This window comes from Macaca fascicularis, chromosome 13 (genome assembly GCF_037993035.2).
Source record: "Macaca fascicularis isolate 582-1 chromosome 13, T2T-MFA8v1.1".
NCBI classification, from domain to species: Eukaryota; Metazoa; Chordata; class Mammalia; order Primates; family Cercopithecidae; genus Macaca; species Macaca fascicularis.
This window is the reverse complement of record NC_088387.1, coordinates 60,675,259-60,699,925: the sequence shown is the minus strand read 5'-3', so window position 1 is coordinate 60,699,925 and position 24,667 is coordinate 60,675,259. Positions and strand designations below refer to the sequence as shown.

The 24,667-nt window shown below is 38.2% G+C and overlaps 1 protein-coding gene across 13 annotated transcripts in view; it reads right to left on the bottom strand.

The window, feature by feature from the left end:
• The window catches only part of USP34 (ubiquitin specific peptidase 34), a 288,078-nt gene that overhangs the window by 68,990 nt on the left and 194,421 nt on the right, over positions 1-24,667 (bottom strand). For 9 of the 13 annotated variants that reach the window (XR_012422341.1, XR_012422342.1, XM_045369231.3 and 6 more), the window contains 7 exons: positions 12,755-12,938; positions 12,178-12,341; positions 6,265-6,330; positions 3,774-3,920; positions 3,622-3,678; positions 3,442-3,519; positions 2,957-3,051 (listed from right to left, as the gene is read on the bottom strand). Coding sequence is in view for 10 of the 13 variants with exons in the window: in XM_045369231.3 (XP_045225166.2) it covers positions 2,957-3,051; positions 3,442-3,519; positions 3,622-3,678; positions 3,774-3,920; positions 6,265-6,330; positions 12,178-12,341; positions 12,755-12,938 (791 nt within the window). In the remaining 3 variants the exon portion in view is untranslated. The remainder of the gene's footprint in view (positions 1-2,956; positions 3,052-3,441; positions 3,520-3,621; positions 3,679-3,773; positions 3,921-6,264; positions 6,331-12,177; positions 12,342-12,754; positions 12,939-24,667) is intronic. The other 4 variants (XR_012422343.1, XM_045369232.3, XM_074011692.1 and 1 more) reach the window with 2 other exon arrangements.

Genomic DNA, 24,667 nt, shown 5'->3' with positions numbered 1-24,667 from the left:
AGATGAGTTTGTCTTCTTCGTGTAACAACCTGCATAGCTATGCTTTCATTTGACTATGTCCACCTAACAACTTGTCCAACTACACCTCTTGAAATTGGAAAAATGAATACCATCCCTTTCAAATAAATACTGACCTAGAAAACCTCCTCTTAAGCAACTTCAGTGTCTTACTGTATAATGACTTTTTATTCTCTGCCTTCTAACATGCTCAGGTATCTTTCATCTAGAAAAATCCTTTGAGCCCCAAGACTCTTTCTAGCTACTATCTTCCTTGCTGTCTTGCTGTTTTTATTGCCTTTTTTTTTTTTTTTTTTTTTTAAAAGACATAGTCTTGCTCTGTCACCGAGGCTGGAGTGCAGTGGCATGATCTTGGCTCACTGCAACCTCCACCTCCCAGGTTCAAGCGATTCTCCTGCCCCAGCCTCCCAAGTAGCTGGGACTACAGGTGTGAGCCACCACAACCAGCTAATTTTTGTATTTTTAGTAGAGACAGGGTTTCACCATGTTGGCCAGGCTGGTCTTGAACTCCTGACCTCAGGCAACCCACCTGACTTGGGCTCCCAAAGTGCTGGGATTACAGGCATGAGCCACCGTGCCCGGCCTGTTGCCAAACTTTAAAAATGAATCATTTATGCTTGATTCCATGTGTCCCGACAATGTTGCTTCTATTCCTATAATCTGACAAAACACATCACTAAACTACCTTCTGGAAAAACCCAGTACTTTTATTTAGCTGTCATTTTCTTTCATCTCTGTGAATTACGTTAATTGATTATTTTCTTCTTGAGATTCTCTTCCCAGTTTTCGGGTTACCATTTTATCCTGATTTTCTTTCTTTCCTTGTCTTTCATCTGTCACTTTGTCTTCTGTACTTTTAGGTTGGCTTAGCTCTTAAGTCTTTTCCAACAACTACATTATTTCTCAGGCAGATATTCTGATGGATTCAATCACACAGATAAATCTAAAACTGGGATGGCAACAATTTGATGCCATCGTGTTACCAATCTTATTTTCCACTACTGTTCCATGTGAATACAGTACTTAAAAATGCAGGCTGACCTAATCCTAGATTTTAAGCACATTCAAGGCCACTTCTATTTCTCAGCATTTGCTCCTAGAAACTAACTGCATAAGACGCTCTTTTCAATTCAATTTCTATTTGTCTTTCAATATAACATTAAAATGTTTACTCAACTACTCTGTCCTAAACTTGCCATTTTATGGCTCTTAAGAGCCTTTTGGCCAGGTGCAGTGGCTTCATGCCTGTAATCCCAGCATTTTTGGAGGCTGAGGTGGGCAGATTGTTTGAGTCCAAGAGATCAAGACCAGCCTGGGGAACACGTCAATCATGAAATAATAATTAATAAAGAAAACTAATGCATGTTTGGCATGCATTAGTAAAACAAGTACAGCAATTTTTATTTTTATTTTTTTGAGACAGGTTCTCAATTTATCGCCAAGGCTGCAATGCAAAGGCACGATCATGGTTCACCACAAGCTACCTCCCAGGCTCAAGTGATCCTCCCCATTCAGCCTGCCAAGTAGCTGAGACCATAAGTGCATGTCACCACACCTGGCTAATTTCTAAAATTTTTTGTAGCAACAGTGTTTCCCTATGTTGCCCTCCTGGGCTCAAATGAACATCCTTGAACTCCCAGAGTGCTGGGATTACAGATGGGAGCCACTGTATGTGTAAGGCTTCAAATTTTTATTTGAAGACCACTAAATTGTTATTTTACAAGAAATTCTACTAAAAACGAAAGCTGAGGAAGACTATTTTTGATCAATGTACCAAAAATATAGTATCCAAAAATAACAACAATACACTGGAAAGAAGAACCAGCTTGAATGTATTATAGTATAAACACTTATTTAACACTCTAACTCAACAGTTATTAACTCTCAAATCTACCTCTACTCTAGACCTCTCATCAAGCTCTAACCATAACAGCCAACTGCCTGCAGGACCTTTCTACCTGGATGCCCCAATGAGAACTCAAATTCAACTTGATTATCTCCCTAAAATTTGCTTATTTGTATCTTAGGAATCAGCATTGGGAAAGTTTCTTTATTCTGTGACTCCATGCTTTCACATGTAAAATGGGGATAATAACTGCATCTATTGCAAAGAAATGTTGTGAGGATTAACTGGATTAAAGTTCTCAGAACAATGCTTGCTAAACAAAAAATACTTTGGAAAGGCTAGCTAGTACAAAAGTCCCTAGTTAGCTACTACGGAAAATTCCAAAAATAAACAGTTCATAAGTGGTGTGGTGTTCTGAGTATCACGATAAAATCTTGTACCATCCTGCTTAGTATGTGAATCATCCCTTTGTCCAGCTTATCTATGCTGCAGACACTACCCACTTACTGGTCACTTAGTAGCTCCCTTAATTATTACATGGACTGTCATAGTATTGCAATGCTTGTGTTCAAGTAACCCTTATTTGAGTTAATAATGGCCCCAAAGGGCAAGAATACTGAGCTTCATTTGTAATTTAAACTTTATCATAGGTATGTTATGTACAGCAAAAAGCAGTACATATAGGGTTCAGTACAATTGAGATTTCAGACGTCTATTGTGGGGTCTTGCAAAATTTCCCGAGGATAAAGGGGTCCACTGTATTACCTAAGAAAATGCCACAAAAGCTAGACATCTGAGACTCGATACAGATAATGATGAAAATGATCAATGTACTTATTGTCCATGTATCTGCTCCCCAAAATCTACACTGTTTCAAGTTGACTGATTACCACTTTCATACAGCTCAGTATATGTCAAAATAAATGGTGATTCACTGAACAACTAGATGAAAAGTTGCTCCACGAGACTGAGCTCCATGCAGCTGATTTTACCCTAATCATATAATTTCCATAAAAATTTAATCTTAGTTTACCCTTAGTTTGTGTTCCACATCTATGGTGAAAACAGTAAAAATCATTTGAAAAAGCATACCTTTTTTCGGCTCGTACTTTCTTCCCACAATGAGAACAAGTATACATGTTATCACCTTCCAAAGTGTCTTTTATAGTAACTTCATCAAGAGATTCCTGTGTATAAGACCACATTTAAAAGCTTCACATGATTGTTTATACCATGCAAATATACAAAAGGTGGCAATTACAATTTTGGCAGAATGCTCAGCAAAAAAAATTTTTTTTTAAAGTAAATTCTTAAATTTTAGTATACTGTTTTTCCTCATATTAAGATATTCTACGAATCTTAGCAACTTTTTTGAAGGGTTAATTAAAAATTTAAATTTTGATTGGGCAAAAAAGAACTTTATGGTTGATCCTTAATTCTTATTTGAATAGTACAGTAAGAAGAAAATACATAAAAACATGAAAAAAGTTTAAAAATATCAAGATGACAAACATAAACCCACTATACACAAATAGTTAAAAGCATAAAGTAAAAAAATTATGTGCATTATTACTCACATAAATGTTCTTCATATCAGCCACTTGGCACCTCACAGTATAAAACTCTTCAGCAGTTTGACTAACATGTTCACAATCCTAATCAACAGACATAAAAAAATTAGTAAAAATTAGCAAATTATAATATAAATGAAAATATATTAAGAGCCCCAAAAAGTAAAAACCAGGTATAATACTTACCAAGGATACAACATTGTTTGTAATTACACCTCCAAATAAACTTTTGACAGTATTTTTCTTTAACATAAAACAAATAAAAAATATGAAACTAGTTAAAACACAGGCAAACTTGTTCAAATTTCAAAGACACTTTTCAGTATTCTGATACTAACCAGTTCTGGAGACATTTCTTCGATTTTGGTAATCAGATCAGTAAAAAACTCTGTCATATCTTTCTGTTCCCCAGTATTCAGAGGCTGCTTATCCATGGTGTATGTTTTACAGAAAGGTCTAGGATTATATGCTTTGCATTCACTCTCCTGCAAAGAAAAAGAAAGGGGAACATTCTAAGTGTCAGATAAAAATAAGAAAATTACAGGTTCTTCAATGAACGCATAACAAAAACAAAAGAACAGGTAGTAAATCTATGAAGTTAGTTTTAAAATGGTCTATTTCTTTCTAATTTTCATAGCATTTTTAGTTTAATGGTCTTGGTGCTAGAAGATTCTTAAATTACCTAGGATATATGTATTTTCAAGTCAAGGAATTTACAGGAAGAAATCTGAGATTCAAATGACTCATAGCCGGGCGCAGTGGCTCATGCCTATAACCCTAGCACTTTAGGAGACTGAAGCAGGCAGATTATGAGGCCAAGAGATTGAGACCATCCTGGCCAACATGGTCAAACCTCGTCTCTATTAAAAATACAAAAATTAGCTGGGTATGGTTACGCATGCTTGTAGTCCCAGTTACGCAGGAGGCAGAGGTTGCAGTGAGCCGAGATCATACCACTGCACTCCAGCCTGGCAACAGAGCAAGACTCCATCTCAAACAAACGAACAAACAGAAAAAAACCACTCACATCTATATTGCAAAGCATAAAATATAAAATCTTCACAGGCTGAATAAACTTTCCCAGAGATTGAACTTTAATAGCTTTTAAAATAGTCATTTAAACCAGCAATTTTCTATTTGTCAATTCGAATGGCATTTCTAGCTCTGTTAAAAGGAGACTAAAGGCCAGGGGTGGTGGCTCATGCCTATAATCCCAGTACTTTGGGAGGGTGAGGCGAGCGGATTGCTTGAGGCCAGGAGTTCAACACCAGCTTGGGGAACATAGTGAGACCATGTCTCTACAAAAAATAAAAAAGATAGCCAGGCATGGGGGTACATGCCTATGGTCACAGGCGGTGGGGAAGTGTCGAGATTGCCATGAGATGAGATGGCACCACTGAACTCTAGCCTGGGTGACAGAGTGAGACCCTACCTCAAAAGATAAACACAGTAAAAAATACAGAAAAAAGTATGACACAATCCCTGTCCTCAAGATGTAACAGGTGAGAAAAGTAACAAATATATGAGGTAGAAACAACAAAGAGGAATGGTGACTTGGAATCCTCCGGTTAATCTGTGGAATAGATGGTCTCTTACAGAGGTAAAAACCAAGCTGACTCTTGAAAAATGAACATCAGAAGAAAATGGAGAAGAGTGATGCAGGTAAGAAACAACAGCAAAAATAAACCCACAAGTAATGAAACAGCAGGGTGATGGGCTCCAAATGGAGAGGGATAAGATAGGAGGTTGAATGAAGGGTAGGGGCAAAAAACCCAGGGGGTGTGTGCCATGGTGATGAGCTTGAATACCATTCTGTTCCTAATGAAGCAGCACTCAACAGTTTTAAGCAGGGGAATGATATTGTAAGATCTACTATCTTTTTAAAAGACTGATCATTTTTATAGTTTTAGGCATTGTAATTAAGGGATAAAAAGATAAATCAGCTAGAAAGCTGCAAGCATAAAAGGGGAAGACCTTGTGACAGAAAAAGGATGAGACACAACAGATTCTTCAAAGGACAAATTAAGAGAATAGACAACTGAAATAACTTTTAAAAGTTATTATGACAAATAACATAACTGACATACAGCCCCGGGTATGGTGGCTCACGTCTATAATCCCAACACTTTGGAGGCCAAGGCACAGATCACTTGAGATCAGGAGTTCAAGACCAGCCTGGCCAACATAGTGAAACCTATCTCTACTAAAAATACAAAATTTAGCCGGGCATGGTGGTGTGTGCCTGTATTCCCAGCTACTTGGGAGGCTGAGGCAGGAGAATCACTTGAACCTGGGAGGTGGAGGGCTGCAGTGAATTGAGATCACACCACTGCACTCTAGCCTAGTTGACAGAGCAAGACTCTGACTCAAAAAATAAATAAATAAATAAATAAAAGAAAAAAAAAGTAAGAAAAAGGAAGGTACATAGTTATGACAAAGCCAGTTCAAACGAGCTCCATTTAATGTTTTTAGGTTCTGTTACAGGGTATACCTAATTCGTTTCCCTCCGTGTTTTTTTTTTTTTGAAACAGAGTCTCATTGTGTCACCTAGACTCGAGTGCAGTAGTGAGATCTCAGCTTGCTGCAACCTCTGCCTCCTGGGCTCAAGCGATCCTCCCATTTCAGCCTCCAAAGCAGCTGGAACTACAGGCATGCACCAGCACGCTTGGCTAATTTTTTGTAATTTTTTTTTAGTAGAGATGGGGTTTCACCATGTTGCCCGGGCTCATCTCAAGCTCTTGAACTCAAGCCACCTTGGCCTCCCCAAATGCTATAATTACAGGCATGAGCCACAGTGCCTGGCCTAGCCTCCATGATTCTTAAACATACCATTAAATATGTAAACATTTTCTGAAGCTCCAGAAGAGTAGTCTTGTGCTTCATATCCTCTGAATACTGAAAATCATGAGAAAACACCATTAAAAACACAGACATGATAGTAGTAAATTAGGCATTCTAGCAAAGAAAGTCTTGCAATTGTGCACTGTATCTGTTTTCATTCTTTTGGCTATATAAAAGAAAAACACTGACACATTCAATTCTTTAGTAATTATAGCATTAAAAATTGTAATACTTTGTTACATAAATACAGCCATCATTATCAATCATAAAAGGAAACTTAAGAGAGATTTTTAAAAATCACTTTCTAGGTTAACACTTATTTCGTACAATGCTGATGATTTCCAAGAATGCAAGAATGAAAAACACTTCAGGTGCAATCAAAGTTGTCTTCCACAAGTAAACCTACGCATTAAAAAAAATACATTTGAAATATTAACCAATGACATCCCATCATCATTTATTCATATCGTTACTCTTTCTGGAACAGTATATTCTTCACAATGAAGACGAATATCAGCCAGGATGTTTGAAAACTGTCTAAACATTCAACTATCAATAACTCAAATTCAGGAATCTGGCTAGACTCACACATTAGAGACTTAGTATTGAACACCAAGCCTTATCGGAAAGATCCATATTCATGCAAGGTACTTACTAGACATACCCTACCTCACCTCAAGTATTAAAATAAATCTATAAAGTAGGTATTATCCTTATTACAAATTATTACCTCTCATAACTTTGAAAGTCTTGTGGAGTAATAGGCATCCACATGTCAAGAGTAAATATTAGTTATTTTTGCCGGCTTTATGGAAGTAAGACTGCAAGTAATATGGCTCTGCTGTTTAGCAGCTTATAATCAAATTGAGGTCAAGATATGGACTAAAACAGATCTGCTCAGCATGTAATTACTATAAAATTATATATTAAATGCAACAGGAATTGAATAAAGGGAATCAACAAAATTGGCAAAATAACTCCAGTGTACTCCTGTTATATGAGAGGCTTAATATTCCATATTATGAAAAAAGTCACACAAAATTAAATTTTCCAATGTATCAAAGCATTGATTCAGAATACAAAAAAGGTCAGGAATAAAGACCTGGATTTATATTTTTATTATTCGAGAATAAAGTATGAGTTGGCTCAAGGAAAGAGCTGCCTAAATTTATTGAAGTTAAGCAACAATGAGGGAATTTTACTTAATGTGCAATTTTAAAATAAATACATAGCCTGCATCTATATGTATTAACTACCTAAAAAAGTGTGTTCACATCCATGAGGATGGCTATTATTAAAACAGAAAATGACAAGTGTTAGCAAGGATGTGGAGAAATTAAACCCTTGTGATGTAAAATGGTGTAAGCCCTGTGGAAAAGGTAAGACTATTCTTCAAAAAATTAAACACAGAATTCCCATATGATCCAACAATTCCACTTCTGGTATACACCGAAAACTAGTAAAAGCAGAAACTCAAACATGTTTGTACACCCATGTCCATAATAGCATTATTCAGAACAGCCAAAAGGTGAAAGCAATCCAAGTATCCACTGACAAGTGAAAGAATACACAAAATGTGGTACATAAATACAATAAATTATAATTCAGCCTTAAAAGGAAAGAACTTCTGATACATACAACAGCATGGATAACCCTTGAAGATACCTTAAGTGAAATAAGCCACTCACAGCCAGTCACAAAAGGGCTGATACTATATGACTCCACTTACATGAGGTACCTGAAACAGGTAAGTTCACAGAGATGGAAAGTAGAATAGTGGTTGCAAGGGGGGTTCAGAGGGAGAATGGAGAGTTAAGTGTTTAACAAGTTTCTGTGGGGAAGGTGAAAAAGTTCGAGATGGAATGGTGGTGATGGCTGCAAAATAATGTGAATGTATTTAATCCTACAAACTGAATATATGTATAAATGGTTCAAATGATGAATTTTATGTTGTATGTATTTCACCACAATTAGAATATATGTAGCTTTCTTTAAATTTTCTGTGAGCATCAGAAAAGGGAACAATAGAAATAACTGAAGCGTTCATCTTAAGAATAAAGTGCCCACTTGACTAGAGTACTTGCCAGAATCATATCAAATTCTGTTAAGAATTTTTGACTGGGCACGGTGGCTAAAACCTGTAATCCCAGTACTTTCAGAGGCCAAGGCAGGTGGGTCACGAGGTCAGGAGTTTGATATCAGCCTGGCCAAGATGGTGAAACCCTGTCTCTGCTAAAAATACAAAAATTAGCCAGGCACCTGTAATTTCAGCTACTCGGGAGGCTAAGGCAGGAGAACTGCCTTAACTCGGGAGGCGGAGGTTGCAGTGAGCTGAGATCACGCCACTGCACTCTAGCTTGGGCAACAAAGCAAGACTTCGTCTCAAAAAAAATTTTTTTTCTATGTACATAGCTCTACATTTTTTTTTTAACTGTTTACTCTTATTTTAGATTCAGGGGTACATATGCAGGTTTGTTATACAGGTCAACCGTGTGTAACGGGAGTTTGGTATATAGATTGTTCTATCACCCAGGTAATAATAGTACCAATAGGTAGTTTTTTAATCCTGATCCTCTTCTCATACTCCACCCTCAAGAGGACACAATGTCCATTGTTCCCGTGTGTCCATATGTACTCAACACTTAGCTCCCACTTATAAACGAGAACATATGGTATTTGGTTCCCTGTTGCTGTGTTAGTTCACTTAGGATAATGGCCTCCAGTTCCATACATGTTGTTGCAAAAAGACATGGTCTTATTCTTTTAAACAGCTGCATAGTATTCTGTGCTGTATATGTACTACATTTTCATTACCTAGTCCACTGTTGATGGGCATGTAGGTTGATTCCACATTTTTGCTATTGTGAACAGTGCTGTGGTAAACATGCACGTGGATGTGTCTTTACGGTAGGATGTTTTATATTTCTTTGGGTATATACCCAATGGGATAGCTGGGCCGAATAGTAATTGTTTTAAGTTATTTCAGAAATTGCCAAGGTGCTTCCAACAATGGCTAAACTAATTTACATTTCCACCAGCAGTGTATATGCATTCCCTTTTCTTTGCAACATTGCCAGCATGTTATTTTTTGACTTTTTATTAACAGCTATTCTGACTGGTTTGAGATAGTATCTCACTGCAGTTTAGTTTCGTATTTCTCTAATGATTAGTAATATTGAGCATTTTCTCATATGCTTATTGGCCGCATGTATGTCTTCTTTTGAAAAGTGTCTGTTCGTGTCCTTTGTCTACTTCCTTTTTTTTTCTTTTTATAGATAGTCTTGCTCTGTGACCTAGGTTGGAATGCAGTGGCACAATCTCGGCTCGCTGCAACCTCTGCTTCCTGGGATCAAGCGATTCTCCTGGCCCGACCTCCCGAGTAGCTGGGACTATAGGCACGTGCCACCACACATAGCCTTCTTTTTTTTTTTTTTCTGAGAGAAGTCTCCCTCTTGTCCCCCAAGTTTGAGTGCAGTGGCTCCATCTCAGCTCACTGCAACCTCTGCCTCCCGAGTTCAAACAATTCTTCTGCCTCTGCCTCCCAAGTAGCTGGGATTGAGTCACCTGCCATCATGCCTGGCTAATTTTTGTATGTTGGCCAGGCTGGTCTCAAACTCCTGACCTCAGGTGATCTGCCTGCCTCGGCCTTTCAAGGGGCTGGGATTACAGGCGTGTGCCTGGCCAAAGGGCTTTCTTTTTTTTTTTTTTTTGAGACAAAGTCTCACTCTGTCGCCCAGGTTGCAATGCATTGGCGCCATCTTGGCCCACTGCAACCTCCACCTCCTGGATTCAAGCGATTCTCCTGCCTCAGCCTCCCAAATAGCTGGGATTAGAGGCATCCACCACCACGCCCAGCTATATTTTTTGTATTTTTAGTAGAGATGGGGTTTCACCATGTTGGCCAGGATGGTCTTGATCTCCTAACTTCGTGATCCGCCCACCTCTGCCTCCCAAAGTGCTGGGATAACAGGTGTGAGCCACCGCACCCCACGCACAGCTAACTTTTGTATATTTGGTAGAGATACGATTTCACCATACTGGCCAAGCTGCTTTGTCCACTTTTTAATGGGGTTGTTTTTGCTTGTAAATTTAGTTTTTAACTAAAAATACCATTTATGAGACCTACTCATAATCAGCATGTCTGAGTGTTCCTTCTGTTTCTACTAATTCCTAAAAGTGTTAATAGCTTTAAAGGTGGTTATCAATATGAAGAAGAAAATCCAAGAAGCATGACCAAGTTGCCAGCTAGAAAGAAAACCACTGAAAACATGCTTCTTTAATAACAACTGCTTTTATAAGACTATGCAGGTGGGTATACCAAATTTATTCAGAAATATTTCCATAAGCTAAATGAACTAATCATTCAACTACTTTTAGACATAATGTACAGAATAGATTTTAAAATAATCAATAACTAAAGCCAAAACACCCAGAACCACTTGAGTAAACTATAAACTGGAGACTTTAAAGAGTAACTTAAACATAACAAAGAATTCAGAGAAAGTATATAAAGCACTGCAATACTTAACAGGGAAAAAGAAACCAAGACAAAAGATAACATGATGAGGCCAGGCTTGGTAGCTTTACACCAATAATCCCAGCATCTAGTAAGCCCAGGATTTGAGACTAGCCTGGGCAACACAGTGAGAACCTGTCTCTACAAAAAGTAAAAGTAAAAAAATTAGCCAGGCATAGTGGCATATGCCTATAGTCCCAGTTACTCAGGAGGCTGAGGTGGAAGGATCACTTGAGCTCAGGATGTCAACACTGCAGTGAGCTATGTTCACGCCACTGCACTCCAGTCAGGGTGACACTGAGGCTTGCCTCAGAAAAATAAAAATAAAAAAATCCGAGAGCAAGTTTAAAGGAAGTTCATCAAAAAACCCTAAAAGCAGCACAAAAGGCAAACTAAAGAATATCCCATGGTTGGCCGGGCATGGTGGCTCACACCTGTAATCCCAGCACTTTGGGAAGTTGAAATGGGAGGATCGCTTGAGGCCAGGAGTTGGAGATCACCCTGGTCAACACAGAGAGACCCCATCTCTATTTATTATTTTAAAAAACAAACAAAAATATCCCAAGGGAAAAAAGAATGAAAACTAGAAAGTGAATAAAAATAACATGAAGCAAAGCTTACACAAACAAATTAGGTCCACAATCCGATTCACTTTGAGATAAATATAAAAGAAACAAGCTCAGTGATTCTGGTAATATTTCTCTACTTGGATTCAGGGTTTCCTTATTTTCTCTGTAATAAAAAATATGTATTTATTTATTTTTGTTTATTCTCGTATGTTCTCCCAGTGAATGTGTTTTTACTGACAACATGATATTCACTGTATACAGAGTACGTATCTTCCATAGCTGTGTTTTCCTTTGAGAACTAAATTGTACTACAGCATTATGAGTAATCTACTAAAACGTTTTTGGTTTTTTTTTTTTGAGATGGAGTCTCGCTTTGTCACCCAGGATGGAGTGCAGTGGCACCATCTCGGCTCACTGCAAGCTCCGCCTCCTGAGTTCGCGTCATTCTCCTGCCTCAGCCTCCGAGTAGCTGGGACTACAGGCGCGCACCACCACGCCCGGCTAATTTTTTGTATTTTTAGTAGAGATGGGGTTTCACCGTGTTAGCCAGGATGGTCTCGATCTCCTGACCTCATGATCCGCCCGCCTCAGCCTCCCAAAGTGCTGGGATTACAGGCTTGAGCCACCGTGCCCAGCAATCTACTAAAATGTAAAACTATGTAAAATACAGATTAGCTAGTTACTGTAATCAAATTTACTCTTATTTACTCACAAATTATTTTTTCAAACAACATTTACTACACTGAAATAAAAATTATCAACAAAATATTAAAATCTGGTTTATAATTTTGATTTTTAAAGTGAGGAAAATTCTACCTTGGCAGTGAAGACAGCCTGTCTTGCCTCAGGTATCATATAAAGTTGCTGAATAGTAGAAGCCAAGTAACAAGTAGCTCCAAGGTTAGTAAGGCCAACAAATCTACATTCAGCACGGACATCTTCATGAGGCCAGTAATCCCATTTATAAGGTGCATGGGCTGCTGAAGAAAGAGGGAGGAAAAGATCCCCCCCAAACTATGAAACATAATGTATTTTGCTTACATTAACAGCCTCTACCTCCATTAGTTACCTCGTTAATATATATATAGATTATATATAACTTTTTAAATAAAAAACACATGAAAACTAATTTATTCTCTAAAAATTCAAGACTTTTAAAACTTGATTTTACTTGGCATCAAATTACTTTTACAAAAAAAGCCAAAGTATTTAAAATGCATATAAAAAGGTCCTTCACATCAATGTTTACTTTTTAACTTTAATAACACCCTACCAATAATCATTTATAATGTTAAAGTGTGTGAAGAGCAGATTCCTTTGTTTAACAGTGCCCTCAAAATCTTATTTCTGAATTCAAACTGTATAAAGCTTAAAGGAAAAGAAGAATGCTTACACTGCATGTGTTGTGCCATAACCCAGTTGTGTATTAGCCTGTAGTTCTCAACAGACCCCTTTACCATCTCTACTAACAAATCGTAAGCAGCAGCTCTTGAAGAATGTGATTTGCACTTTGGCTGTTGTCGGTCCTTTAGACTTGGCAACAAAAACAGGAGATTGAAGATATCTCTCAAAAATTCCTGGGGAGTAAAGGGAAACATAAGTTATCTAAACTGAGATAATAATTACATTCCAAATATAGTTAACATATAAACAGGATGACAAGCTACAATTAAGCTACTCAAAAGCATATAGCAGCATGATATACCATCATCTGAAAGTCCTCCCTATGTTCATTTCTTAGAAAAAACGAAGGTGGCGAACATCTTTACTCTTCTCTCCTTTTTGATACCTAATCAGCTCATTCTTAAGACTTTTCACGTACAATGTTGTTATTTTCTCCATTAAGCGATGTAAAGTTTTTAAGGCCTCATTACTCCCTTGACAAGTCTGACTGGCGCTTCTGCATTAACTTTTCCCTTACTTCACTACTAATAAATAATAGCAACAGTAACAGTGGCAAAATCAACAATTTACTCATACTGTTGAAAGGTAGTACGGTAGTACTGTTGTACTTTTTCCAAAATGTAGTCTGAGAAAGTGGGTGCTGGGTTATCTTTTCCACATGTTCTTTTCTAATTGGTCCTTTGCTATTTTACCAAGTGATCACCCTCACACATCCCAAATAGTACTATGACACATTGTTCTGGAGTATAAAACTTCCCAGGGTACTATGCAGAAAAGAGATAACACAGTAAGACTGAGACTCTTGCTACCCACAGAAAGGCAGGCCTTTGCCTACAGTCTGCAAACATCACTGGTAGGTAAACAGCTCCCTACCTTGATATAAAACTCTCTAAGTGAGAACAGTGGCTCACTGTGCCTAACAGGTTTATGCTAAAGACCTGTTTTCCTTTCAGGAGTCTGGAATTTGGGCAACTCTGGTCAGTTTCACAGGCACTATGTGACTACATGACCCACCCTGTGATAAAACCAAGGACTCCTAGGCTCAAGAGAACTTTCTTGGTAGACAATAATTCACACGCGTCGTCATGCTCACTGAGCACATCTTGTGGAACTCCAATGGAAGACAACTCTTAGAAAGTTGCAACTGGGTTCCTCCAGACTTTGACACCTTTTTCTTTTCATGATTTTGCTTTTTATCATTTTGCTGTAATAAATCTTAGCCATGAATATGACTATATGCTGAGTCCTGTGAGTCAGTGAATCAACAAACCTGGGGGTGGGTCAGGGAAACTCTTTAAAGACGTACCAAAAAAAGAAATTTTTGAAATATTTTTCCATAATGACCTCACCTCATTCAACTCACTATTGTTAAAGAATGTGTAATTCATAGTTCTTAGCAAACACAAGTAAGGTTAGCTAGGAAATATGGAAAGTGGTTAGGAGCTTTTTTTTAAAAACAAAAACAAAAAAAGACAAAATCTCACTCTGTCACCTGGGCTGGAGTGCAGTAGCACAATCTCAGCTCATTGCAACCTCCGCCTCCTGGGTTCGAGCGATTCTCCTGCCTCAGCCCCCTGACTAGCTGGGATTATAGGCATCTGAACCTACACCCAGCTGATTTTTTGTTTTGTTGAGACGGAGTCTCGCTGTGTCGCCCAGGCTGGAGTGCAGTGGCTGGATCTCAGCTCACTGCAAGCTCCGCCTCCCAGGTTTACACCATTCTGCCTCAGCCTCCTGAGTAGATGGGACTACAGGTGACTGCTACCACGGCCGGCTAATTTTTTGTATTTTTAGTAGATACCTGGTTTCGCCATGTTAGCCAAGACCCGACCTCCTGACCTCGTGATCTGCCTGCCTCGGCCTCCCACAGGCATGAGCCACCACGCCTGGCCAATTTTTTGTATTTTTAGTAGAGATGGGGTTTCACCATGTTGGCCAGGCTGGTCTTGAACTCCTGACCTCGTAATTCGCCCGCCTCGGCCTCCCAAAGTGCTGGGATTACAGGTGTGAGTCACTGCGCCTGGCAAAGGGCTTATTTTTATACGACTTTATACTTCACAGAAATAAGAACCTACTCAAACTATGACCTGAGAGAATACTAAAAGTAGTTTTTGGTGACTGATATGGTTTGGGTATTTGTCCAATAAAAGAATTATTGTCGCCAGGCGCGGTGGCTCAAGCCTGTAATCCCAGCACTTTGGGAGGCCGAGATGGGCGGATCACGAGGTCAGGAGATCGAGACCATCCTGGCTAACACGGTGAAACCCCGTCTCTACTAAAAAATACAAAAAACAAGCCGGGCGAGGTGGCGGGGGCCTGTAGTCCCAGCTGCTCGGGAAGCTGAGGCAGGAGAATGGCGTGAACCCGGGAGGCGGAGCTTGCAGTGAGCTGAGATCCAGCCACTGCACTCCAGCCTGGGCGACACAGCGAGACTCCGTCTCAAAAAAAAAAAAAAAAAAAAAAAGAATTATTGTCTTAGTCTGTTTAGGCTGCTGTGATAAAATACTGTAAACTGGGCTGGGTGCAGTGGCTCACATCTGTAATCCCATTTCACCACATCTAATGGTGAAATGTGCTCCCCAATGTTGGAGGTGAGGTGTAGTGAGAGGTATTTGGATCATCAGGGTGTATCCCTGAAGAGCTTGGTTCCTACCACACAGGAATGGGAGAGATCTCACTCTTTGAGTTCATGCAAGAGCTCTTGTTTAAAAAAAAAAAAAAAAAAAAATGTGGCACCTCCCACCTCCCTTTCTCACCATGTGACACAGCTGTTATCTCAAGGCCTTCTACTATAAGTCAAAGACCCCTGAGGCCTCAACAAATAAACCTCTTTTTTTATACCCAGCATCAGGTATTCCCTTAAAACACCGCAAAATGGAATAATACAGCAATAGATCATAGTGTAATTTCTGACTTATAATTCAGAAGAAATTCAATTTAAAAAGTTATCCAAAACTTCCATGTGCACTAAAAGCATTATGTAAGGTTTTTCAGAATTCACATATATAAAAATAGAAAGTAGGAAGAACTAATGAACACTATCATTCTAGCTTAATATTCACCTACAACTATATTAATAAGGCCCGTTCTTCTCACTAATGCATATTTTCAGTAAAATTTCATTTTTTAATGTTTCATACTAGTTTGGCAAAACAAAGTATATTTATGCTCCTTTGATTGCCATGTCCTAATAAATGTAATAACTATAGAAGAAATTTAAGACAATATCATGTACACAGGAAAAATTTTTATTAACATTATTTTGTTGTAGAGAAGTATGATATGCAAATAATAAAAGATGTTCAAATACACTAATAAATACATTACAATTACATTCTGTGGGGGAGTCAAGTGGAAATACTGTGGAGGAATTAAGAAAAAATTCAGCTAAGTAAAATTTCAGAAAGGAGTTTGGAGACAGGGTCTCACTCCATCACCCAGGCTAGATAGAATACAGTGGTGGGATCATGGTTCACTGCAGCCTCGATCTCCCAGGCTCAGTCAATCCTCCCAACTCAGCCTCCTGAGTAGCTTGAACTACAGATGCTCACCACACCTGGCTTGCTTATTTATTTATTTATTTTATAGAGATGGGGTTTCACCAGGTTGCCCAGGCTGGTCTCCAACTCCTGGGCTCAAGCAATCCTCTTGCCTCAACCTCACGAAGTGCTGAGATTATGGCTGAGAGTTTATACATTTTAAGAGAGATGAATAAAAGTTGCTACAGCACTTACATTTCATTAATCTAAAAGACGACCATAATTTTGTCTTTAAAAACATCAATTTCAATAATTTCCCGAATATATTTTGTTTACAAATACTTAAAACTCAAAAATTTACAAATTTAAAAAATCTGCCTAGGAGACACCTAGGTTTTCCAACATTCTTTAAGAAATATGTAAACAACAAAAGTTTAAAGACTTGTGCACTCTGCTGGCTCTCAATCCATTACCATATTTATTTTGTTAATGCACATCCTTGACATTTGATCAAACCCTTCAAAGGCTCCTGTTTTTACATTTATCTATTGATACAAAATAATTATATATATTAATGGAATACATGATATTTTGACACATAAATACAATGTGTAATGACCAAATCAGGGTATTTGGAATACCCATCATTTCAAGCATTTATCATTTCTTTTATTGGGAACATTTCAAATCCTCCCTTTTAGCTATTTTGAAATACACACAAAAAATTTTTAACAATAGTCATCCTACTGTGCTACTGAGCACTAGAATTTATTACTCCAAGTGTATCTTTATATTCATTAGCAAATCTCTCTTCATCCCATCCCTTCCCAGCCAAAAATTACAAAAGTAATTGCCATGGTCTAAAAGTTTTTGCCACTCTGAAATCTGTATGTTGAAACCTAACCACCAATGTGATGGTATTAGAAGGCGGGGCCTTTGGAAGGTTATTAAGTCATGAGGACTCTGCCCTTATGAAAGAAGCACTAGAGAGACCTCCTACCCCTCCCATCATCTAAGGGCTCCACGAGAAGTTGCCATCTATGAATCAAAATGTAGGCCTTCACAAGACACCGTGAAGCTGCCAGAGTTTTGATCTTGTACTACTCCCAGCCTCCAGAATTGTGAAAAGTAAACTTCTGTCATTATAAGCTGCCCAGTATACAATATTTTATTTTATTTATTTTTGAGATAGTCTTGCTCTGTTGCCAGTCTGGAGTGCAGTGGCACAATCTTGGCTCACTGCAGCCTCCACCTCCCTGGTTCAAGGGATTCTCATGCCTCAGCCTCCCGAGTAGCTGTGATTACAGGTATGCACCACCATGCCCAGCTAATTTTTGTATTTTTAGTAGAGACGGGGTTTCACCACATTGGCCAGGCTGGTCTCAAACTCCTGAGCTCAAGCAATCCAGCTGCCTTGGCCTCCCAAAGTGCTAGGATTACAGACGTGAGCCACTGCGCCTGGCCCAGTTTACAGTATTTTATCACAGCAGCCTGAACAGACTAAGACAATGCTTTTGTTTTATACATAAAAATAATTTCCTATGCCCATAATAGATGGCCACCTAGTTTCTATACTTCCTAAAACACAGGCTAAGCTGAACCAACCAATTTTCTGCATGAAACCAGTGCTTTCCTATGACTTAATTTTTACTCACATTCTTTCCTATGACTTAAATGTTCCCCTTACTTTTCTACAAAAGATACCCATTAAAAAAGCTGTATCTGGCCAGGCGCGGTGGCTCATGCCTGTAATCTCAGCACACTGGGAGGCCAAGGCAGAGGGGGATCACCTGAGGTCAGGAATTCGGGACCAGCATGGCCAACATGGTGAAAACCCGCCTCTACAAGAAAGGAAGGGAAGGAAGGGAAGGAAAGGAAGGAAAGGAAGGAAAGGAAGGAAGAAAAAAAGAAAAAGAAAAAAAACATTAGCTGGGTGTGGTGACAAACGCTTGTAATCCCAGCTACTCGGGAGGCTGAGGCAGGAGAATCGCTTAAACCTGGGAGGCAGAGGTTGCAGTGGACAGAGATCACACCACTGCATTCCAACCTGGGCAAAGCTGTATCTTCTTCAAAGCCTTTCCTAATCACGTCAATGCAATCTGATCTTCTAAATCTCTGATGATATCTCTTTTTAATAACTATTATTTATTTCCATGAAGTATAAATATCATGAGCAGCCATAATTTGTAAGGATACATGCAAATTTTGCATAAGACAAATGTAGTTTGACTGTCAGTTCTAAGAATCAGGTCTGAGTTGCAATCATCCATTTGCTCAACATAGTTTTTAGACACTATGCAAGGCATTAGAGATAAGAATGATACTCATACTTTAAAAGGAAAAGAAAGGAGGAATGGAAAAGGAGGAAAAAGAAGAAAAAGGAAGGAAGGAGGAGAAAAAAAGGGAAAATAAAGATTAGCACCACTGGAAAGGTAAAAGAAAGAAGAAAGAGGAGAGGCCGGGCGCGGTGGCTCAAGCCTGTAATCCCAGCACTTTGGGAGGCCGAGACGGGCGGATCACGAGGTCAGGAGATCGAGACCATCCTGGCTAACACGGTGAAACCCCGTCTCTATTAAGAAATACAAAAAACTAGCCGGGCGAGGTGGCAGGCGCCTGTAGTCCCAGCTACTCGGGAGGCTGAGGCCGGAGAATGGCGTAAACCCGGGAGGCGGAGCTTGCAGTGAGCTGAGATCCGGCCACTGCACTCCAGCCTGGGTGACAGAGCGAGACTCCGTCTCAAAAAAAAAAAAAAAAAAAAAGAAGAAAGAGGAGAAAGGAGGGGAAAAAGGGGGAGGAGGAGGAAGCAGTAGTAGTGATAGTGGTAGTGTTGCTGATGACAGATTATTATACAGCTGTAAAGTGTAAAATATTTATCATAAGGCTCTTTATAAAAAAAAGTTTACCAAATCCTGCATGAAAGTAAATTCTAGAAATAATTTTTAAAAATACTTAAGGAAAAAAGTAAAAATCATTAAAGTAAGAGAAATTTTAAATACCTTGGAGTTAAGGCATGTTTTCCTTAATACTACAACAAAACCAAATATCCACTCAGATATCTAATTGACATTTCATATTTAACATTTCCAAAACAGAACTCTTGATTTTACCGGCCATTATCCTCTCCCATTTCTGAGTTTTCCTTTTCTTAATAATTGGCATTATCATTCCCTTAGCTTCTCAGGCTTAAAATTTAGGAGTCATTCTTTATTAACTTTTCTCAAACCCAACAAATCTATCCAAATCTGTGACCTGTGAGCTCTACCTTCAATAAATATTCCAAGTCAAAGCACTTTTCACCACTGTCCCTCTGTGGAACCACTGAAAAACTTCCTAACTGGATCCCTTGACTCATACATTTGCCCTTTGAGTTTGCCCATAGATGAATTTTCCAACTGGAGTACGAGTAAACCCTTTAAAATGTTAATTCAGATCACATCTTTCCTGTATGAAAGCTTCTAAAGTTTTCCCTTAACACTGAAACCAAGGGGAAATTATAATCTGACTACATGTACATGAAGACCTTCTCAATAAAGAATGCTAAAAACAACTAACTTGACATTATTCTGAATGTTTGAGAAAAAAATTTGATGAAGAAATGGAAAGAGTTAAACTTGTAAAAGAGGAAGTAATAGAATTACTTGCAGATGATTGTGACATGAGTCTGCTTGGGGAAAATAATAGAAACACAAGAATTACTTGCACATAATAAACCAAAAACAAATGAATAACCAAAGACAACACTAACAGCTAAAGATAACTGAAAACAGTCTACCAACAATAAGTCAAATTCAGATAGCCTGCAACAAATGCATACACAAATTCTTACTATACATAAATGACAAGTTAAAAAACATAAGCAATGATTCCATATCAATGTATCAACAAAAAGGACAAAACTCCTAGGAATAAACTTACTAAGAAACACTTAAAACCTGAATTCTGTAGGAAAAAAATCTTTAAAATAAAAAACAAAATGATTGGTTTTGTATAAATACAACAAATCCTACTCTTCTATAGGCAAATTCAGTATCATAAAGTTAATTATGCATCAATCTGGAAATATAATACAATCTCAACGAAAAAAGTAACACAATTTTATTTTTCAAAAGAACTAGATGAACCGATTCTAAAGTTTATGTGGAAAAACAAACAGCCAGGAAAATGCTGAAAAGAAATAATAATAAAAATGGACTACCTCGGTCAGGTGTAGTGGCTCACGCTTGTAATCCCAGCACTTTGGGAGGCTGAGGCAGGCAGATCACCTGAGGTCAGGAGTTTAAGACCAGCTTGACCAACATGGTGAAACCCTTCTCTATCAAAGATACAAAAGTTAGTTGGGCGTGGTGGCAGGGTGCCTGTAGTCCCAGCTACTCAGGAGGCTGAGGCAGGAGAATCACTTGAACCTGGGAGGCAGAGATTACAGTGAGCCACTGCATCACTGCACTCCAGCCTGGGTGACAGAGTGAGACACTGTCTCAAAAAACAAACAAAGGGACCATCTCTACAGGGTATTAACTTTAAATCTACATAATTAAAATATGATATTGGTGAATGAACAAACACATCAATAAGATGAAACAGAAAGTCCAGAAATACATATGGCAGTTTACTTGATAAAGGAAGCATTTGTAATCAGTAGATAAAAAAATAAATCAGTTAGTTATTAGGATAACTGGGTATGTATCTGAAAAAAAAGTTATCCATTTCATTCCTTTCACCTAAACAATTTCCTGATAGAAAAACTTAAATGTAAAATATTAAGTTATGAAAGCATGAAAAAACAGGGAGTTTAAGTGTAACACATCTAGTAGCTATAAAAGATCAATACACCTGACTACATGAAAAAAAAAACTCTGCTTAGAAAATAAGCAGGCCAGGTGAGGCAGTTCACACCTGCAATGCCAGCACTTTGGGAGGCCAAGGCGGGCAGGTCACCTGAGGTCAGGCGTTCAAGACCAGACTGGCCAAAATGGTGAAATCCAGTCTCCACTAAAAATATAAAAGCTAGCCAGACATGGTGGTGCACCCCTGTAATCCCAGCTAGTAGGGAGGCTGAAGCAGGAGAATTGCTTGAACCTGGGAGGTGAAGGTTGAGGTGAGCTGAGATTATGCCACTGCATTCCAGCCTAGGTGATAGAGCAAGACTCTGTCTCAAATAAATAAATAAATAAGAAACAAGCATAACAAAAACCATGAAGTCAAGACAGAAAACAAAAATATTGCGATTCACATTACAATGAGATACTTTCCTTAATATAAAATATTCTACAAATTAGTTAAGGACCATAACATACATAATAGGGATAAAGGAAAAGTATCTGAGTAGTCAGAGAAAAGATAACACAAATGGCTTTCAAACACATGAAGGGAAGTCGGCCTAACTAATAAAAGTAATAGAAAATAAAACCAAGAGAATTTCTTCGCTTCTATCAGACTGGTAGAAATTATCTAAATGTATAGTATGTTGGTAGATGTGTTGGAAAATTGCAACTTAATCTTGGGTTGTAGGTACAATCATAAATTGGCTCAGCCTCCATAGAGAGTTAACTTGGTTTTGGTTTTTAACATAACCAAAACTATAAATGTATACTCCATGAACTAGCAGTTCTAACTTTTAGAATGTCTTCCTCCATTTCCTAAATCTATGTGTTAAATGAATAAAGATCTCTGTAATATCACTAGAAATAGTTTAAGACAAAGCTTATCATTAGGAAGCTAGTTAAATATATTACATATATGCCACATATAAGCAGATAAAATAACATTCTGGGCCAGGCATGGTGGCTCATGCCTATAATCCTGGCACGTTAGGAGGCCGAGGCAGAAGGACTGCTTGAGCCCAGGAGTTTGAGGCCAGCCAGGGAAACATGGCGAAATCCCGTCTCTACAGAAGATTTTTAAAAATTAGCTGGGTATGGTGGTGTCCGCCTGTAGTCCCAGCTGCTCGGGAGGCTGAGGTGGGAGGACTGCTTGAGCCTGGGAGGTGGAGGCTGCAGTGAGCTGAGATCATGCCACTGCAGTCCAGCCTGGGTGACAGGGCCAGACCCTTGTCTCAAAGATAATAACAATAATAACAATATTATTTTGAAGTTACTTTTACAAAATGAATAGCCAAGTATGGCGGTGTGCATTGGTTCACATCAGTAATCCCAACAATTGGGAGGCCAAGACAGGAGGATCACTTAGGGGCAGGAGTTTGAGAACAGCCTGGGCAACACAGTAAAACCCCATCTCTACAAAAATAAATAAATAAATTAGCTGGGCATGGTGGCGTATGCCTATAGTCCTAGCTACCTGGGAGGTTGGGGCAGGTGAATCACTTGACCCAGTAGTTCAAGGCTGCAATAAGCTATGATTGTGCCACTGCACTCCAGCTTCAATACAGAGACCCTGTCCTCCCCTCCACTTTTTTTTCTTTTTTGAAAAAAATGAACTGTTATATACTGAATTTGAAAATCTGTAAGACAGCTCAAAAACAGCAAAGTATAGAACAGTGTGTTTAATATGTTATCATGTGTAGACAGTATTGCATAATGGTTAAAAGCTTAGCCAAGTGAAGAGTAAGTGACTCAGTCACGTACAACTCGCTTAACCTGTCTATGCCTCAGTTGCATCATCTGTCAAAATTGGGTCTAATAATATCCACCTTTTAAAGCCTCAAAAATTTGTCCTAGGATAACAACTTGTATAAATCAATAAACAGAAGACAAGTAAAAATATAATAAAGAGAAATAAGACTTTGGAAAAAATATATTCAGCAAATACGACAGAAAGGGTTGACATATTCAAAATAAATAACTTTTACAAATAAATGAGAAACCATATAGCAACTGAACAAATAAATATCAAGTACAAAAATAAATGGAAAGAAACTCACTCACCAATTAACAAAGAAATAAAACTAAAGCAACATCAAAATTGGCAAAGATCTCAGTGACATAAGAATCTGCAGATGCTTGATAAAGGCATTCTCATACAGTTTGGCTACAAGTGTAAACTTATGTATCCTTTTGTATCCTGATATAAACTATGGATTAAAATCAACCTATTTTAAAGAGTTCATGAGTAAATAATGGGACAAGTATGCAAAGATGCTGCCTTTACAGTTTTTTATAACATCATAAATTCAAAGATTTAAATTATTGCCTCTTAGTCAATTTTAAAAACTACATTCTTTTTTAATGTACTCATTTTTTAGTGAAAACCGATCACAGAATACTATTTATAAGCTGTAAAATTTCTATAAATATGAATTTTATACATGCATATTTACTGTATCCATCAAAAGTCCTGGAAGGCCATCACCACAGCATCAGAGGAAATCAAACCAAATGGGAATATTCTTTTTTTATACTATCTAAAATTACTTTTTCTTAACAATGACTTTTGCTTTACAACGTTATCAGAAAAACCAATTAATATATTTATATTTGGGGATAAAAGTTATACACTAGTTTATATACAAGAGAAGACTTCAACCAACAAGACTGTAAATCAACCAAATCATTTCCAGTGAGTGTAATGGAAAAGGCAAAATCCCTGTAAGAAATAGCACAAGAAGTTTTGTGCATTAGGGGAAGTAGCAAAGATTTCAAACAGATAAGACTGTAATCTTAAGTTGCTCTCAAGAATCCTTTAGTCTATGCCTATGAGGACAATCTTCTATCCCTTTGGTTGCTGTTTCCTAACACATTCAGTAACTTTAAGATAACAGCTCTCCAGACCATAACAAATTCCTTCAATGACCAGGACAAATGTACCAATGGTAAGATAAGATAAACTACTTAATCAAGAGACAATCAAAATGAGAAATTTGTTGGTACAGAGGCATGAAGTGTTTCCAATATTCAGAGATAGATTTTATGTCACATAGGTCTTTAAAATATGAAACAAGTACCCAATAATGACTACTTATTAATTCCACTGTATTAGGATATGATTCACAGTTTAGGACAGTAATTCAAAATATACAATTCTATAGAAAGCACACTAATAAAATATAGGTTATCTTTTTTTTTTTTTTTTTTTGAGACAGGGTCTCCTTCTGTCACCTAGGCTACAGTGCAGTGGTGTGATCACGGCTCACTGAAGCCTTGACCTCTTGGGCTCAAGCAATCCTCCCACCCCAGCCTCTTGAGTAGCTGAGACTACAGGTGTGCGCCACCACACCTAGCAAATTTTTGTATTTTCTGTAGGGATGAGGTTTCACCATGTTGCCTTGGCTGGTCTCGGAACTCCTGATTTCAAGCAATCCACCTACCTCAGCCACCCAAAGTGCTAGGATTATAGGCATGAGTCACCATGCCCATCCTTAGGTTACCTTTCTATATACAGTCAATCACAGGAATTAACATCGGATTTTGCATTCTAAAAACAAGCCCATGTTTTATATTTCCAGAATTCAATTTATTTAAAATTTGCTT